Source organism: Hemiscyllium ocellatum, chromosome 9, assembly GCF_020745735.1.
Source record: "Hemiscyllium ocellatum isolate sHemOce1 chromosome 9, sHemOce1.pat.X.cur, whole genome shotgun sequence".
In the NCBI taxonomy this organism is placed as follows: domain Eukaryota; kingdom Metazoa; phylum Chordata; class Chondrichthyes; order Orectolobiformes; family Hemiscylliidae; genus Hemiscyllium; species Hemiscyllium ocellatum.
Window position 1 is genome coordinate 51,709,068 of NC_083409.1, and position 19,282 is coordinate 51,728,349.

The following is a 19,282-nucleotide window of genomic DNA, read 5'->3' on the forward strand; positions in this document are numbered from 1 at the left end:
GATCCACAGAACTAAAGAGTAGCTGTCAGAAACCACTGTTCTGAGACCTTTATTTATTTAATTGTTCATTTTGGGTGTCATTGGCTAGACCAAATATCATTACCTTAGTTACCCTTGAAAAGGTGATTATGAATTGCCTTCTTGAACCACAACAGTCCATTTGGCATAGGTTTGACCACAACGCACATCCTCCCCGTAATGAAGGTATTTCAAGGACATTGAGCCAGTGACACTGAAGGAATGGCAATATATTTCAAACTCTGAATGGTGTATATCTTGGAAGGGAAGTTGCAAGTGGTGAGTCTCATGTATCTACTGACTCTGTTCTGCTAAATGGTCGTGTTCATGCATTTGGGAGGTTTTGCCTAAGGAGTCTTGGTGAATTTCTGCAGTACACTTTACATGTGCGCTGCTATTATTGTTGGTGGTGGAGGGAGTGATTGCTTGTTGATGTGGTACCAACCAAACAGGCTACTTTTTCCTGGATGATATCAAGTTACTTGAATGTCATTGAGGTTGCACTTATCCAGCAAATGGGGTTTTCCATCACACTCCTGACTTGTGCCTTGTCAATGGTGAACAGACATTATGGAGTCAGGAAGTGTTTTACTGCAGGATTCCCATTCTTTGACATGCCCTAATAGCTACAGCATTTAGTTCAGTACAGCTTATGATCAATGGTAATCCCGAGGATGTTGATAGTGGGGTATTCAGCATTGATAATGCCATTGAATGTCAAGGAGAATTCTTAGATTCTTTCTGTTGAAGGTGGTAATTGCCTGACACTTGTGTAGCACGAATATTACTTGCCATTTGTCAATCCAAACTGAGATATTGTGCGGGTCTTAGTCCCTGCAATATTACTATTTGTTGTAAGACATATTTCAAATTTATCCTAAATTTATAGCTAAAGTAACAATACTTTAAATCAGCTTTATGACATATTTGCACTTTTTGTTTGCTATCCAGTTTCTCCAAAGATTCCAGGTGTTGATGCACAGAGCACGCCAGAGGACATTATTGTTGTTCTGAATAGCCCCACCTCCCTTGTGTGTGAGGCACAATCATACCCTCCAGCAACCATTACTTGGCTCAAGGATGGAGCACCTTTTGACTCTAACAAACATGTCCAGATTCTTCCAGGTAAACACAAATTATACTGTAACATCATAACCAATAAATTACTCAAATATGGAAAAGATATGCTAAGGCACTTGATCAGGCACAAATTATTACAAACATAAGAAAAAAAGATATCAGGACGAATGACAAAGGGTTAATGAGAGGGATAGATTGCAAGAAGGATCATTTAAGAGACAAGAAATGTGGAGAGGTTTATGGAGGAAATTCCTAAAAATACCTGAATAGCCCTACACCATTGAAGGCACGGTAGCCACTAGTGGGACAAAGAAAGGAGACAGTGTACAAAATGCCAGAGTCAGACATCTGACGATCTAGGTGAGAATTATGGACTGTAGGAGATGACCAAGATGGAGAAGGGTAAGGCACTGAAGGGATTTAAACATGATTGACATTGTTAGATTTTTGAAGTATTTGGGAATTGGGAGACATTGTAGATCAGAGCAATTTATATTGCTGCACAAGGCGCAGCCACACAATGGCCAAAGTCTTACATTCCTCTGGAGGCACATAAGCAAGAGATATACAATTAGATGTAGTTCCACCAACATTGTTCTTGGAGCCTAGCGACCTGTCCCTACTCCACCACAATTTCATTTCTAGCATTGGACAGTGGGATAATTGACAAGTAGCCAATTAACCAACACATGGGCGCCTTGTTCCACTCCTATCACAATTATTTTCCCCACAGTCAACCGAGGTTCACATAAAGTCTGAAAATTTCAAATCTCACTTTTCTAGCTATAATGAGAAAAAGAGGAATACATCCTTTATGTTTTCCTTGGCCTATCAAAGGTCACGTCTGAAGTCTTCTGCATCAATGGGGTCAGTATAACCTAGACCCTATTCCCTCTTGTGCCTTGCCCCCTGTGTCTCTTAGCCTGGCACCGCCAAAACTCTCTGAATGTATCTCTCCATCTAGTTCCAGCAAGATCACCTTCGTGGACTGGATGCACGTTTTGAGCCAGAGAACTGCTAGCCTGCTGTAGCTCTGAGGTGACAGCTTTGTTTGTTACAGGTGGCAAATGTTAACAAATATTTCCTTGATGAAGTAGATGCCTGATGTATTGCTCTTCACTCAGCGTGAGTTAGGAGAATTGCTTCTGAACTTCCTGAGCAGACAGGATTTCCTCCTAAACCTCTTCTAAATCTCCCTCTCCATCTTTAGTTGGTAGCTTGTCTTGCTCGACATGACCTCTGTTCATTCTCAATTTTGTTATTCAAAGAGGAATATCTTCTAGTTATACTCATGTCTCAGAGCAACTGATTTGTAGATAAATCTTGAAGTCAGCAAGAACTCTTTAAGTATCCTCCTTGGAGATTTATAAAACCTTTATGAGAATTTACACAAAGCACTAAATGCTTATCTTGAAGCAATAACTGAAAGAAATCAATGAACAAACAACATTTTAAGTATTTTCTCATTTTAAAAATCACTGGTGTAGGTAGGTCTTTCCTGTTGGTGAACACATGTTCATCTTTGTAAATATAAGATTGAACAGTTGAGCTCAAAATTGCACAGCTGGTGTCCAAACAGTGTTGCATTCTGAAGTTGGAGAAAATGGATTCAATCTCTTACTCATATATCATTTCAAGTATGGCGATGAATTTAATGTTGACAACAAATTTGTCTGCCTTCTGCCAGACCTTAGAGACTGAGAATCAGGGGAGCTTTTTGAATTATGAATTTGGCAAATTGGAAGATTTGTGTGAATACCAATGTCAATTGTTTTAACTCCTTGGTTGAAATGTGCCATTTTACAACACCAAATTTAATTTGTTTGGCCAGAGCTCAAAAAGTCTGAATATTTGAACTTGGCGGAAATATTTTGCTTAAAAACTATCATACAGACAAACTGTACATATGACATTCCTTCCAGGATACCAATAACTAATCATTTAGATTGAAGTCAAATGATAGAGAGATATGCTGAATGGTCCATTATTTAATTAATTCTAGTGATTAAGAAAGTTAGTAATTTGGTAACTGAACTGGTGCATCAGTGAGACCATTAAAAATTCTGTAAGATAGCATGATTGTTTATTTATTTGCATTTTAATCAATGCATGTTTCAATATACAAACATTTTGGAGAATGGTATATTTAGATTTAAATGATTAGATTATTTTGTCTTTGCTAATGATTAGATTGTTTTGCCTTTGTAATACTACTCATTTTATTGTGATCATATATTCTGTTATGATAATAATTAATATGTGACAAGTAACACAGCCACTGTGTAATTCTTAGCTAAAGCATATGATAAATTGCTTAAAAATGTAAGTGGAATGAAATTTCTAAACTAATAGAAAATTTGATGTACAACAAGAAAACATGATTGATTTATTATGAAGTATCGAATGCCATACCAGTATTATGTTAAATAAAAACAAATTGCTGAGAAAACGCAACAGATCTGGCAGCATCAGTGGAGAGAGAAAACAGAAGGCAGCACTTTCTGCTTTATTTCAGATTTTCAATATCTGCTATATTTTGCTTTTATTTCAGTATTATTGTAGATAGATTTGGATCAGAATAGAATTTTTAAAGAATAGGAACATGATCAGCTTTTGACTATTGTCCATTAGATTTCTATCTTGTGCTATAATTAAAGTGGTTAAGAATATTCAAAGTACCAATTTCTTCTTGACCTAAGCAAATATGTAAGGTATAGACAAGATAGATTAAATGAATCCTGAGAAGAGTATAAAGGAAGTAGGAGTATACTTAAGAGGGAAATCAGGAGGGCAAAAAGGGGACATGAGATAGCTTTGGCACATAGAATTAAGGAGAATCCAAAGGGTCTTTACAAATATATGAAGGACAAAAGGGTAACTAGGGAGAGGATAGGGCCCCTCAAAGATCAGCAAGGCAGCCTTTGTGTGGAGCCACAGAAAATGGGGGAGATACTAAATGAGTATTTTGCATCAGTATTTACTGTGGAAAAGGATATGGAATATGTAGACTGTAGGGAAATAGATGGTGACACCTTGCAAAATGTCCAGATTACAGAGGAGGAAGTGTTTGATGTCTTGAAACGGGTAAAGGTGGATAAATCCCCAGGACCTGATCAGGATGTATCCGAGAATTCTGTGGGAAGCTGGAGAAGTGATTGCTGAGCCTCTTGCTGAGATATTTGTATCATCGATAGTCACAGGTGAGGTGCCGGAAGACTAGAAGTTGGCAAACGTGGTGCCACTGTTTAAGAAGGGTGGTAAGGACAAGCCAGGGAACTATAGACCAATGAGCCTGACCTCGGGGTGGGCACGTTGTTGGAGGGAATCCTGAGGGACAGGATGTATATGTATTTGGAAAGGCAAGGACTGATTCAGGATAGTCAACATGTCTTTGTGCGTGGGAAATCATGTCTCACAAACTTGTTTGAGTTTTTTGAAGAAGTAACAAAGAGGGTTGATGAGGGCAGAGTGGTAGATGTGATCTATATGGACTTCAGAAAGGCATTCGACAAGGTTCCCCATGGAGACTGATTGATGAGCAAGGTTAGATCTCATGAAATACAGGGAGAACTAGCCATTTGGATACAGAACTGGCTCAAAGGTAGAAGACAGAGGGTGGTAGTGGTAGGGGGTTGTTTTTCAGACTGGAGGCCTGTGACCAGTGGAGTGCCACAAGGATCGGTGCTGAGTTCTCTACTTTTTGTCATTTACATAAATGATTTGGATGCGAGCATAAGAGGTACAGTTGGTAAGTTTGCAGATGATACCAAAATTGGAGGTGTAGTGGACAGCGAAGAGGGTTACCTCAGATTACAACAGGATCTTGACCAGATGGGCCAATGGACTAAGAAGTGGCAGATGGAATGTAATTCAGATAAATGCGAGGTGCTGCATTTTGGGAAAGCAAATCTTAGCAGGGCTTATACACTTAATAGTAAGGTCCTCGGGAGTGTTGCTGAACAAAGAGACCTTGAGTGCAGATTCATAGCTCCTTGAAAGTGGAGTCGCAGGTAGAAGTTGAAGGTATTTGGTATGCTTTCCTTTATTTGTCACAGTATTGAGTACAGGAGTTGGGAGGTCATGTTGTGGCTGTGCAGGACATTGGTTAGACCACTGTTGGAATATTCCATGCAATTCTGGTCTCCTTCCTATTGGAAAGATGTTGTGAAACTTGAAAGGGTTCAGAAAAGATTTACAAGGATGTTGCCAGGGTTGGAGGATTTGAGCTATAGGGAAAGGTTGAACAGGCTGGGGTTGTTTTCTCTGGAGTGTCGGAGGCTGAGGGGTGACCGTATAGAGGTTTACAAAATTATGAGGGGCATGGGTAGGGTAAATAGGCAAAGTCTTTTCCCTGGGGTCGGAGAGTCCAGAAATAGAGGGCATAGGTTTAGGGTGAGAGGGAAAAGATATAAAAGAGACCTAAGGGGCAATTTCTTTACACATAGGGTGGTACGTGTATGGAATGAGCTGTCAAAGGAAGTGGTGGAGGCTGGTACAATTGCAACATTTAAGAGGCATTTGGATGGGTATATGAATAGGAAGGGTTTGGAGGGATATGGGCCGGGTGCTGGCAGGTGGGACTAGATTGGGTTGGGATATCTGTTCGGCATGGACAGGTTGAACTGAAGGGTCTGTTTCCATGCTGTACATTGACTCTATGACTAATTGTAATGATTATGTTGAGAGCAGGGTTGGAAAGTGTGTGTAAGTCAGGAATTGAGCCAAGGAGAAGCCATGGAGCAGCAGTCTTTTGGACTCCCTGGAGCTTTGGGTACAGACCTAGTATCAAGAGGAGAAGTAAGCACTGGGGAAACTGAGGAGAAAGTGAGGTCTGCAGATGCTGGAGATCAGAGCTGAAAATGTGTTGCTGGAAAAGCGCAGCAGGTCAGGCAGCATCCAAGGAACAGGAGATTCGACATTTCGGGCATAAGCCCTTCTTCAGGAAACTGAGCTCAGCAATAATGTCTTTTCACAATGGTGACCAGAGGTATCGATAAATTGTGGGAAAGCAGGGCTCTATGATGATTTAGTTTTTGGTGACAAATGCAAGAAGATGAAGGAGGAAATCTGGAATATGTCCAGTTCACGCCACACGAAATACATCCATCCAAAGTTAGTGATGCTCTTGTGCAGATCAATTAAAGATGTTGTAAGCAATAGAATCGTCATCAAAGACGTAATGTCAATTCCCTTGGAGATATCAAAGAAAGATTGAAGTTTGGATACAGATACACTGATAATAATGCAATCCGGAGAATGTTTACATGGAAAGAATGACTTTTCTCGCAGAATTTCTCCATGCTTACATTTTCCTCATATGAAAAAAATTTGAAAGCAAGGATGTTTCAGCTCTTTTCAGGAAATTGCCAGGATGTTGGTACTTTAATGAGAAACAAGTATGGCTAACCACACTACCTTGCAACCTCAGGAAGCTGAAGCAAAGTACCGTCAGCCACAACTATTCACTGGCCAACTATTTCAAGGGTCTACCTCTGGAGCAGCCTCTTTGTTTACACAACCAACTTATTAAAATTCTGGAAGCCAGTTGTTGGTCAATCCTATTTCTGTTTTTGTTTCTGCAGTGCCCTCTGTCTATAGTCTAGTACCTTTTGTACTTCACTGTATTCATCAGGTTCCCAAGGTAGTGATGAGCAGCACTGTTAAGATAGAGAGGTTCGATAATAGGGTTGGTCAACACCTAGCAGAGGCCACAAGTTGAAGGGTCAGCAACATCAGGATGGGTCAGGGAGAATGGAGCCCAATCCAAAATGGTACTGAGCTGGTCATGCAGCCATATAAAAGGCCATCGCTAAACAACTTTTGAAAAGAAACTTGGAATGCTAAATGAGAATACTATCCCCATTAACTTACAGGCTTGAAAGTAAAACAACATTAATCAGGCATTACTATTCTGTTGTCTGGCAAAAAAATCCATCTTTCTCCACTCTTCCTATATCTAATTGGTGCAGCAATGTTGTCAGTAGGCCCCATGATCAAAAATAAACAACGAAATTGCTTCTTGGAAGAATCTGACAAAACCATTTAATTCGGCTCAACTGCCATTATTGTAAACAGTTAAATTTAAAAGCAAATGTAACTTTTTCCAACACATTTTGCAATAAAGAGCTGAAAATGAGACTTCTCTCACTATACCTGAGTTAATATCATCAGAAACTGCCAATGCATTCAGAATAGAATTATATATGGAACACCAATCCAGTCATGAAGTTCTAACATCTCCATTTATACTTACGCATTAATTCCTCTGATTGTGTGGGTATTAATCTAGATTTATATACAGTAGTGTGGTGATCGGTATTTTTGACAGAATAACAGCATAGTGCTCCAGAACTTCCAATTGAGGTAGTGACAAACATTCAACTGTTTTCACTCTTGAGCTTTGGAACAAGAGAAAATCCCAATGTACACCCATTAAAACTTCCAGGAAGCAAAGGTCCAAAGTCTAGTCCTCTTCATTGATACCTCTAACAATATAATTCTTTTTATTTAATTGACTCTGCCCTGGAGACTTGAGATAATTGCACTCACTTTGTCTGAATGTCCCCAGATCTTTTAATCATAGGTGAAGGACTTGGACTTGAACTAATTTACAGCAAATGTTGTCATAAGATTTTTTTCATGTAAATACAGCATGTGTTTAAAGATAAGTTTCTTGACAATACCTACTTCACTGCCACACCTATTTTGCATTCCAAGGTTTATCACCCTAGGTTACACTGAGAGTTTTACTTGCTAATTCAATTCTGTTATTATGTTTCATAGCAGTATGGGAAACATTCAGATTAACATTAAAAGTAGGGTTTAATAAATTATGCGGATGTCGAGATGAAGTACACAAGTGGTTAGCACTGTTGCCTCACAGCGCCAGGGACCTGGGTTCAATTCCCGCCTCAGGCGACTGACTGTGTGGAGTTTGCACGTTCTCCCCGTGTCTGCGTGGGTTTCCTCCGGGTGCTCCGGTTTCCTCCCACCGTCCAAAGATGTGCGGGTCAGGTGAATTGGCCATGCTAAATTGCCCTTAGTGTTAGGTAAGGGGTATGGGTGGGTTGCGCTTCGGCGGGTCAGTGTGGACTTGTTGGGCCGAAGGGCCTGTTTCCACACTGTAAATCTAAATCTAAAAAAATTTTAGTATTTCATCTTTTAAAGTGGGTAGATGTTTTAGTTGCAAATTTATTCATTTAGAATATACTTCAGGACTAACATTGAATCTGCTTTTTGGATCTTTGTGAAAATTAATATTTTGTGAAAATTAATTTGTTGTGATAGAGTGTTGATGCTATGAAATATTTATGGTTAATTGTCAAAGGACTTCAAGATATGTGATTGATAATGGAATAGTCTATTCATTTCATTGATTAACTTATTATTCATTTTAAATTCATTCCAAAGCTTAGCGCATATCAGAGGTCTTTCAGTTGTAATATGGAAAATACATTTTCTGTTTTATCACAATTAAACAGTTCTTTGTGGCTTTTTTTTGTTGTTTAATACGATCCCTGCTAAGCTGCCAAGCATGTTAACAAGCATCAGTTGTAAAAGAGGTATAAAGATGAGGGCAGGGATCATGAATTGGGGAAGACTTTGAAGATTAAGATGAGGAATGACCTTGGATCTTTCATCTGGCATCATAGGCAGCCTCTTATTAAGCTGGACAAATTGCAGCTTCCGCAGGGGATGGGAGGTTTGGATTTTCCTGACTTTAAGAAATATGATTTGAGTTCCTTACTATCCTATGTGGCTGATTGGCCTGCCAGGACTGTGGTCAATTTGGTTGGACATTAAGGCCTCCTAGGCAAAATGCCCCCTCATCAATTTGTTGTTTATGGACAAGATGAGGACTGTTATGGACCATTGCAGAAACCTGATTGTCCTTAACACGGTTAAAGCATGGAGAATGATGCGGCAAGGTGAGGGCAACTTACAAAAAACTTCGTCTTTCACTCCCATAGTGGGAATGTTAGGATTCTGGCCAGGGTTGATGGACTCTGGTTTTAAGCTCTGGGAGTCTAGAGGAGTCTCCTGTTGGGAGATTTGGTTGACGGGGAGGTCATGATGTCGTTCAAGCAGCTGAGTCAGAAATATGAGATATGTAGGAGGGATCTCTTTTGTTACTTTCAGGTTAGGGATTTTATACAGAAAAAGACTACATTGACAGTTGGTCCCTATAAGTTGGATATGGAGAGGAGAGTGCTCCAGTCTATGGGCGCTCTCTCAGTCAGCACTCTCTATCACTTGTTAGGGAGTAAAGTTTCCAAGGACATTGAGTGGCTATGCGGAATCTGGACTCGGGAATTGGGGGTGAAAATCTCATCAGAGGTGTGGGAGGATATTTGGGAGAACACACGGAAGATTTCGATTTGTAACAGGACACAGGTATGCAACTGAAGGTACTCCACAGAGCAATTTGGCAGTGGAGAGGCTTGCAAAATTTAAGGCAGGAGTGTCCCCAATGTGCCCCAAATGTAATATAGATGTTGGCACTCTTACTCACTGATTGTGGTCATGCCACAAGCTTCGTAAGTAATGGGGTGCCATAGTGAGTGTTTTGGAAGGGGTCTTGGGAACTGAGGTTAAGTTGGATCCGGTGTCCCTCGTCTTGAGTTTGCCAAATCTCCAGTCTTTGGACGTGCATGGGAAGAAACTGTTTAATATTCTTTCATTCTGTGCGAGAAAGAATAGTCTAATGAGCTCGGTGTCGGAGAATCCCCTGGGACTTTTGGGCTGGCGTAGATTAGTTTTGGAGCACATCCCCCGGACTTCCTTACGAGTATGGTGCTCCAGTAAACTGAACTGTTTTATAGAACATGGCGGCCCTTTCTGAATTATATAGATGCAGACTTGTCGAATATATTGGTCAGGGCCTTTGTGTAGTCATGAAGGCTATGTCTGGTGGTCCAGGGACACCTGCAGGGAAGAATCCTGACCAAATAGGAGATTGCTTATTAATGCTCCCGGTGGTGGGGAGCTTTGGTGGGATTGCACTGAGTGCAGGAACTCAACTGAATATAACTTAATTTACCTTGATTTAACTTGGTTTAATGTAACTTTTTTTTTCTTCATTATTTATTGAATTGTAGTTTTTGTAGGTTTTTTCTCTCTCTCTCCTCAGTGGTTTATGGAGTAGAGTAGTAAAAAATCTTCGAGTAAAAGAAATGAATTCAGATTTCTCCAGCTTCCTCATTTCCCCTCCCCCCACCTTGTCTCAGTCGGTTCCCTCAACTCAGCACCGCCCTCCTAACCTGCAATCCTCTTCCTGACCTCTCCGCCCCCACCCCACTCCGGCCTATCACCCTCACCTTGACCTCCTTCCACCTATCCCACCTCCATCGCCCCTCCCCCTAGTCCCTCCTCCCTACCTTTTATCTCAGCCGGCTTGGCTCTCTCTCTCTTATTCCTGATGAAGGGCTTATGCTCGAAACGTCGAATTCTCTATTCCTGAGATGCTGCCTAACCTGCTGTGCTTTGACCAGCAACACATTTGCAGGAGTAGAGTAGTAGTTTGTTTTCTGTTACTGTCATTATATTGTAAGGTTGTTATACTATTTTGTAGTGATTTTGTAATTGTGTAAAAAGTTTTAAAACTTTTTTCTCAATAAAAATATTTACAAAAAAGATGAGGAATGATAGACATTGGATCAAAGCACTCACTACACACCTTTTCTCTTGATGTTTTTTGAACTGGACTGATACTGGAACTGACAGGAACAGTTAGCAAAGAAATCCCACACCTGACTTGGACATAAGCTAAGTCAAACATTGTGGTTAATTAAATACTCACTTATAAAATCTGTTCCAAAAGTTCTGATCTAAATCAGAATTGTAGATACTAAGAAGACTGGCATGGGCAAAGCTTGTGTGCCATTGTTCTTGGAAGATAATGGAATATTAACAAACTACCAGGATTTCCCTTTTATCACCTTGAGTGTTGGGGCAGGTGTCTTTAAATGTGAGACACTTGCCCACTCCCACCAATGAGAGAGTCTACATCATATGACAAACAGGCACTTCCAGCCAACAATTTTTGGAGTGATATCCCAGTCTATCTGAGAGCTGACCGTTCTGAAACCAACAGCCACTGCGAGGAGCATTGCTGCTTTGGAGGCCCAGGCTGCTGGCTACACAGCAGAACAGAAACCAGGAGCAGTGGGAAAGGTATTAAATTTTAGAGGGAGGATCATGGAACTGTTGGCACAAGGAGAAAGAATGCAGCAAAGTCAGAGTAAAGGGCAGAGGATGGCAATCAGCGTCCACCTTCCTCTCATCCAAGTTCCTGATTACCCAAATTTACCTCACCACTATCACCACAGCACACAAACTGTCACATTGTAGTAGTCAGAGAGGCCTCCTGTCAGGAACAAAGTTAATCGAGCCAGTGACAAGCAGAGGCTTTTTATTAATGACAGATCTGGAAGGTTGACCATGGGCTTTGCCAACCAGAAATAATTTCTGAAGTGATAGGAAGAGAAAAGTATCTCCATATTGCTAACTTTGCTGATTATCAGCCTTTCATATCACCTTTCCTGCCATTTCCTAAGAGGGTAAAATCCTAATCTCTGTGTGTTATCAAATCTAAGATGTTGAGGTAGTGGCTAGGAAGCATAAAATGAAAAATTTGCAAATGGGATACAGTTGGGAGAGTTGGCAAAAGGAAGAGAAGCATTATGTTTTGTGGCACAAGTAACATCCTTAACTATACTCAGTTGGTTGGAGAGAGCTACCAATCGATTAATATTATCATCATTTTAAACCACACTTATTTCACCTGCTTATGTTTGCAATATATTGCATAACAGTGTGATTAACTTGCAGGATTTAAAATTAATTTACACTTCAAATATAGAAGATGAGGGTTCAGACCCCACTTTGACTCATGTTAAGATTTTACATATCTCAGTTCAAAAGTTTCAAAAATGGTACTGCCTCTACGTTTCATTTTCATCTTCAGGAGGCCGAACACTTCAAATTCTGAATGCTAAAGAGAAGGATGCAGGAAGATATACCTGTATAGCTACTAATGAAGCTGGAGAAACACTTAAGCATTATGAAGTAAAAGTATACAGTAAGTGCTTTCAGTTTACTTTAGTTATTCTGGGATTCTGTGAAATGGTCTCTTTTAGTAAGTCTAGTAATGGAGAATATTGCTGTGATTTTGTCTGGAAGCTTGGAATGTAATTTTATTTTATTTCCCAGTCCCGCCTACCATCAATAAAGATGATGTACCAGGTTTTGGTTTATCACCTAAAGAAATTAAGATCAAAGTAAACAGCAGCCTGACTCTACAATGTGAATCTCATGCAATTCCAGCAGCTACCCTTCACTGGTACAAAGACGGACAGGTCTGTTGATTCCTTCATGTACATTATCGAACGGACATTTGAGGTTGCACTGTTGTGTTGTGTGAAATAATGATTCTGATTTTCTGTCAAAGTTTTAGTGTTCATATGTCACAACGAAAACTAACAGATAATGAAAACTATACCAATTTAACAAATTCCAACAGAAGATAAGCAGATTTGCTCTTATCAACTAATGTTAAATTAAAAAAGAATCCTTATGATTGCATATAATGTCCAAATAAATGTATTGCTGTCACTTTCTGAATAATTTCACAAAGCTCTGAGAAATTAGACCAGCTGATTCGGAACTGTTCTATGACTTTTGAGACATTATGGGATAGCTCTCTAAATAGCAACTTAAAAGTGATACAGAGCCAATGAATACTAATAATTCTCTGATGATATCAAATTGGGCTTCTGGCTATTTTTACAACACTGTTGTTTAGCCATGGGTCATCACTGCATGGTGAGTTCCAAGCAGAAATCCAACTGTCAAGATTCCCGATATCCTTTCTCAGATATTAAATTGTAGAAGTATTGCAGAACAGGTGTCCAAGCAATTAAAAGAGCTTACTGTCACCTTCCTCATAATGCTTTAGGAGGACAATTAGGGAAACAGAATGTAAATTCACTGGAAATCTGGTCTTGGATAGCTGTACTAGAAGATCATGAGGTAGAGTCGGCTGTAATCCCAGTGAAATCATGGTTGACAATTGACCAGTTGTCCAGGTTGTTCGTCATTAACCACCACATTCTCAACAGATTTTGGGTAGGATTACAAAGGGAAATCCAAGTCAGGAAGTAACAAAATGTGTAGATGAGTGCAAGGGAAATCCAATAAATATTAAAAGCAGGTAAAGATATAATGCTATATCTAGGTTGAAAACAAATCAATGGTATAAGTTTTAGATTCAACTGGCAGACTCCATGAAATGAGTTTAGCCACCTGTGTTGTAAATATCTATAATCATCGACATGTAATAATGTTGATTACGTTATGTTATTGCCAGGGATCTATTGTTCTTTAAAAATAAACTACAATGAATAATGAAGATTGAAATTGTTGTATTTTCATGAGAACAAAATAATTCTTTATATTTCTAGCCTCTCAAAAAAGATGATCATATTACTATCACAGCAAATGGACATATCATTCAGATCAAGAATGCTCAGCTTTCAGATACAGGACGATATACTTGTGTTGCCACCAATGTCGCTGGAGAGGATGAAAAAGACTATGATGTGAATGTTCAAGGTTGGATTGCATTATCTTTTTTCTATAACTTTTTTAACAATACAATTTGGGATAATCAAGTTATACCAATTGGCCCTCTCAAATCTCCACCAATACGAGTCATATCTATAAACAGTAGGTAAGAAGTTAATGTTCAATTAACAAAATAGTGTTGTAGTTTAGCCTGGCTATAGACAAGTGAAAGGACTGGCTGTCTTACAGGATGTGGACTTTATTGGTTTGACTAGACTTTATAGCATATCCCTAATTCCCCTTGAAAAGTTGGTGAGCTACCTCCTTGAACCACTGGAGTCAATGTCATTAAGGTACATCCACATTGATGTTAGAAAGGGAATTTCAGATTATGATGAAGCCGACTATGAAGCAGAAGTGATAGAGAATACAAATCAGCATTATGTCCATTTTTGGAGGGGAATTTGCAATGTTTGTGTTCCCATGTATCTGTTGTGTTTGTCCTTCGAAGTAACAAAGGTCACACTTCTAGAAAATGTTTTTGAAAAAGACTGAAAAGTATCTGCAGTACATCCTGACAATAGCACACACTATGTATGAGTGATTGAGGGGGTGAACATTGTAGGTAGTTGATGGGGCATCAAACAAGCAGATTGCTTTGTCTGAATAGTGTCCACCTCGTTGACCATTTCCGAATTTCACTCGTCCTGGCAAATGTAGTGTATTCCTTTACATTTCTGCCTTGTAGATGATGGATAGATTTTGGGGAGAAAAGAGGTAAGTTATTCACTTTAGAATTCCTCACAAATAGCCTGCTGTTGTATTTCTACAGCTGCTTCAATTCAGTTTTTGGTAATGGTAACCCCAGGCTGCTGATGGTGGGGTATTCAGCAATGCTAATACCATTCAATGCCAAGGGGAGGTAGTTGACTTCTCGCTAATGGAGATGTTCAGTTTCTGGAGCTTGTGTGATGTGATGTGGAAGTTATTTACCATAAATTTGTGTAGGCCTGGATACCATTCAGGTCTTGCTGTGTGTGGACTTGATCTGCTTCAGTACCTGATCTGTCGCAAATAGTGCAGGGCATCATGCAATGATCAGCACATATCCCCACTTCTGATGATATGATGGAGGGAAGGTCATTAATGAAGTTGTTGAAGCTGTATGAGACAAGGACATTACTCTCAGGAATTTCTGCAGGTATCTAGTTTTCTCTGACGTCATTTGCTTTTACTATTGCACAAAACATAAAAAGGTGGATTTGATTTACTGTATTGTGTTTCCTATAGATTAAAATTGTTTTATGTCTATCTAATTATTTTCTGCATATTTTCAGACAACAGATACTAGCATTACTTTGCATCTATTAGATGCTGGATTTATTTTATATTTATTCTTATGGTATACATTTTATCATACAATAATTGCATTCTTGTAATGTGAAAGATCTAAAAAAAACTGTTTGCATCCCCTGACTATCCTTTTAATCCTTCATTTAGTTCCACCAAGCTTTGTGAAGCCAGTACATGTTCGTGATACAAAGGGCAGTGCATTGGAAGGAAGCAGAAGTGTTGACTTTAAGGATGTAGTCATGAATAACCCAATCTCCCTGTACTGTGAGACCAATGCTGTTCCACCTCCATCTCTCACTTGGTATAAAGATGGAAAATTGTTGACATCCAATGACAAAGTATTGATTCTGCCAGGTATGAACAAGCTTTGCTATCACATATGAAAGATAATTGTTTGTCCTGTGAAGTGACTAATAGCTACAGTCATTTCAACTCTGCAGGGTTGAAATAGATTATTAGATTACATTTTATTCATGTTGAAAGTTGAATTTTTGATATCTAGTGATATAAAATTGTGTTACTGCATAGGTTAATGTGTCGACTGTACAGCTTTCCATCTGTACAGAAACGTTAGCATTGATTTTTGTGCTCAAATCCTGGAATAGGTCTTGATCGCAAGTCTTTCGGTTCAGAGGGCAAAGTGCTACCAATAGAGCCATGGCTGATGTAAAAAGAAACTAATGAAAGAATTTGCCTTTACATTAGCTCTTTTTATGACCTCAGTGTTCATTGAAGTACTTTTGGAATGTAAGTTACTGCTGTAACGAAATAGCACAGTGGCATGGTGGCTCAGTGGTTAGCACTGCTTCCTCACAGCACCAGGAACCTGAGTTTGATTCCAACCTTGGTGACTGCCTGTGTGGAGTTTGCACATTCTGCCCGTGTCTGTGTGGCTTTCTCCTGGTGCCTCAATATGTAAATATCTGAAATAATTTTAAAAAGTGAGACACCTACAAAAGAAAAGTTTTTTTTTAAATGGGAAAGAAAAGAAGTTGCAGCTGAAGATGCCCTGAAATGAAGAGAGACAAATGCTGAAATGAGAGGTAAGTTTGCTGATCTGGAGAGAGAATATGCAAGCAAACCCACTGGGAGGGCCCATTCACAAGTGCTCAAAGCAGAGTTCTACCAAGCACATTTTCCTTCTCTGTTTTCTCTGTGCATTGCTCCCTATTAATTCTGCACTGCTATCTCTAACTTTGCTGCATCAATCCAAGCCATTATTTCAGTTAGGGGAATTCATGGGTCTGCTCCTCTGTCAGTTTGGAGTTCATCCAGTGACGGTCCAATTCTTTCCTCCATCCCTTCAACTGGTTATTTTGTGATAATTTATGTACTTTATGCCATAAACAGACTTGACACAAAGGTTACAATAACGTCACTAGTCCCCACATTAATAAAGTAGTGAGTGGTTCCTGAAGAAAGCAGCCTATGAATCACTGCTGATTCCAGCTAACTTGCTCCATGAATTCTGTTTTATTTCAGAAACTATTTAGGCTAATTTGGGTGGCTCAGTGGTTAGCACTGCTGTCTTACAGCACCAAGGTCTCAGGTTTGATTCCAGCCTTGGGTGACGGTCTGTGTGGAGTTTGCACATTCTCCCCGTGTCTGCGTAGGTTTCCTCCGGGTGCTCTGGTTTCCTCCTCCAGTCCAAAGATGTGCGGGTCAGGTGAATTGACTGTGCTAAGTTGCCCGTAGTGTTAGGTCCATTAGTCGGAGGGAAATAGGTCTGGGTGGGTTACTGTTCGGAGGGTCGGTGTGGACTGGTTGGGCTGAAGGGCCTGTTTCCACACTGTAGGGAATCTAATCTAATCTAATTGCCCAAAATACAGCACCCAAACAGTGACCTTAAATTAATCAACGGCCAGTCTGTTTATGGTATAAAGTATGTAAATTATCACAATATAACCAGTTGAAGTGATGGGGGAAAGAATTGGCCCGTCACTGGATGAACTCCAAACTGACAGAGGAGCAGACCCATGAATTCCCTAGCTGAAATGATGGCTTGGATTGATGCAGCAAAGTTAGAGATAGCAGTGCAGAACAAATAGGGAGCAGTGCACAGAGAAAACAGAGAAGGCAAATGTGCTTGGTAGAACTCTGCTTTGAGCACTTGTGAATAGGCAGGACATTAATGACTAAATATCTGAAAGGTACTCCTGAACCCAAAAAACATGAGCAGGAGATCCACTAGTAGTTATACAACATGCCCCAGTTATAACATACAAATTCCTTTCAGTGTTCATGTATTAGATTGCAAAAATGAAGTACTTAAAGCCTAAGCATCAAATTGTATTAATTTGTATTAATTATCTATTAGGAGGACGTGTGTTACAAATACCCAGAGCACAAATAGAGGATGCTGGGAGGTATACTTGTGTGGCTACGAATGAAGCAGGCGAGGATTCCATTCAGTATGAATTGAGAGTTATGAGTGAGTATCAAAGCTCAACCGGGTAATGGATTTTGTGGCACAAAAATGCAGAGGTATATGAATTACAGATCATAAGAATTGTTGAATCTTTGCTTTTTGATAACTCACCCCCCCCCCCCCCCCAAACCACAATTTAAAAATCAGTCCCCAATTCTGTCATTGAATAAATGATACAGTCGGTTCTGATACAACGCAATGGTTCTGTTATAGTCTCACATTAGAAGGGAATTGCACACTGGCTGTGCCTATTCAACTAATGGGGCTGGAATCACATTATAGCCAATATAGGCAAGGAAAGTTTGTGTTCTGCAAATACGGTCTAAATTCTTCAATGGTGTTAAAGTCAATTCGTGTTGAAGAAACAAGCGTTAAGGCAGAACATACTGTACTTTACAGCATGTTAACAAAAGCTTACTGCTACCAACTAAAATGCTACTCTTCTACTTATTATTTAAACTTCAAGCTGAATACTGAGAATTTGGTCAGCCCTGCTCTTCTCCCATTAATATGTCAACTGAACTGCTGACTTAGGAACTGACAGCAATTTATTTGTTATGCAAAGCATGACAAAGTGGTGATTTTTCGTTGCTGTAGCTTAATATTACTGACAAAAAAATGTTCAAAAAGATATTGTTAAGAAATTCCTCACATTATTGTACTTTTCCACCTAGCTCCTCCTACCATTAAAGGAGCTGATAGTGATTTACCAGAAGTTATTGTGCTGATTAACAAGACTACCATGTTGGACTGTATGGTTAGTGGAACTCCCAATCCCAAAATCTCCTGGCTAAAGGATGGTCAGCCATTGAAAGCAGACAACACACACAAAATCCTGTCCAATGGACGAACTCTGCAGGTGTGGACCCCAAGATTATCAATGCTTATATTTATTGAGAGTCTTTGTTAATGCTTATGTTTATAGGGGCTGCATTATCAAGAGTTCATCTAACATTTCTCCTATCAAAATATTTCACTTTTTTAAATACTTTGGAAAAACATTTTATTAAAGAGATTGTATTGGCACATAGAGTATTTTCAACATGTTCAGTTACTTGGTCTGATGATTAGGCAATAAAATAGATTGCAATATTTGTTTGTAAAGCAGTACAGTAATAATCTGAATTATTTTATACTCCCTTGGGAGGAACTGAATCTTACAAGTCAGCATAGACTAATTCGGCTGGCTTGACCTTTTTTAAACCTAGAGCAATAGTAGAGTTTCATATTTGGACTGCATGTCCCTGGGCTGGAACAAATAAGCCAAGTTTATGGAAAGGGAATGGATGCCAGGCCATAGAAAGAACAGACTTAGCCAAAGTATGATCAATTTGTTCACTGTCCACAGTGCCTTGTAAAGTTACTTTAGTATGAGCCAACTGTTTCCCATCAGGAATGGGAAACATGAAGGAGAAAAATGTTAGAAAGTATCAAATGTCAAATTTTAACATCACATACAAATTGCTGAAATTTATTTTATATTGCAGGGAATAACATTAACTTGTGAAACAAAACCATGTTAAAATTGCATGATGGTACATTTCTGAGTTATTCTTAAAGTTATTAAGATTCAACTGTTAATCTCCCAACAGATCCTCAGCGCTCATGTTTCAGATACAGGCAGATATGTTTGTGTTGCAGAAAATGTAGCTGGAAACACAGAAAAATATTTCAACTTGAATGTCCATGGTGAGTGACAACAATTTTATGTAAGACATTGGGAAAACCAGAAACTCCAAGAAATACACCTTGAAAATACTCTATAGTACAAATGCTCGATCACTAAGAAAATACTAAATTTGCTCTGACTGTTATATTCTTCTGACATGTATTATTGTT

The 19,282-nt window shown here is 39.3% G+C and overlaps 1 protein-coding gene across 1 annotated transcript in view; it reads left to right on the forward strand.

The window, feature by feature from the left end:
- Nucleotides 1-19,282, forward strand: part of hmcn1 (hemicentin 1) — a 610,612-nt gene that overhangs the window by 416,903 nt on the left and 174,427 nt on the right. Inside the window, exons 50-57 of the mRNA XM_060830300.1 lie at nt 970-1,143; nt 12,065-12,178; nt 12,310-12,455; nt 13,560-13,710; nt 15,163-15,369; nt 17,333-17,446; nt 18,118-18,302; nt 19,036-19,132. Of these exons, the coding sequence (XP_060686283.1) occupies nt 970-1,143; nt 12,065-12,178; nt 12,310-12,455; nt 13,560-13,710; nt 15,163-15,369; nt 17,333-17,446; nt 18,118-18,302; nt 19,036-19,132 (1,188 nt within the window). The remainder of the gene's footprint in view (nt 1-969; nt 1,144-12,064; nt 12,179-12,309; nt 12,456-13,559; nt 13,711-15,162; nt 15,370-17,332; nt 17,447-18,117; nt 18,303-19,035; nt 19,133-19,282) is intronic.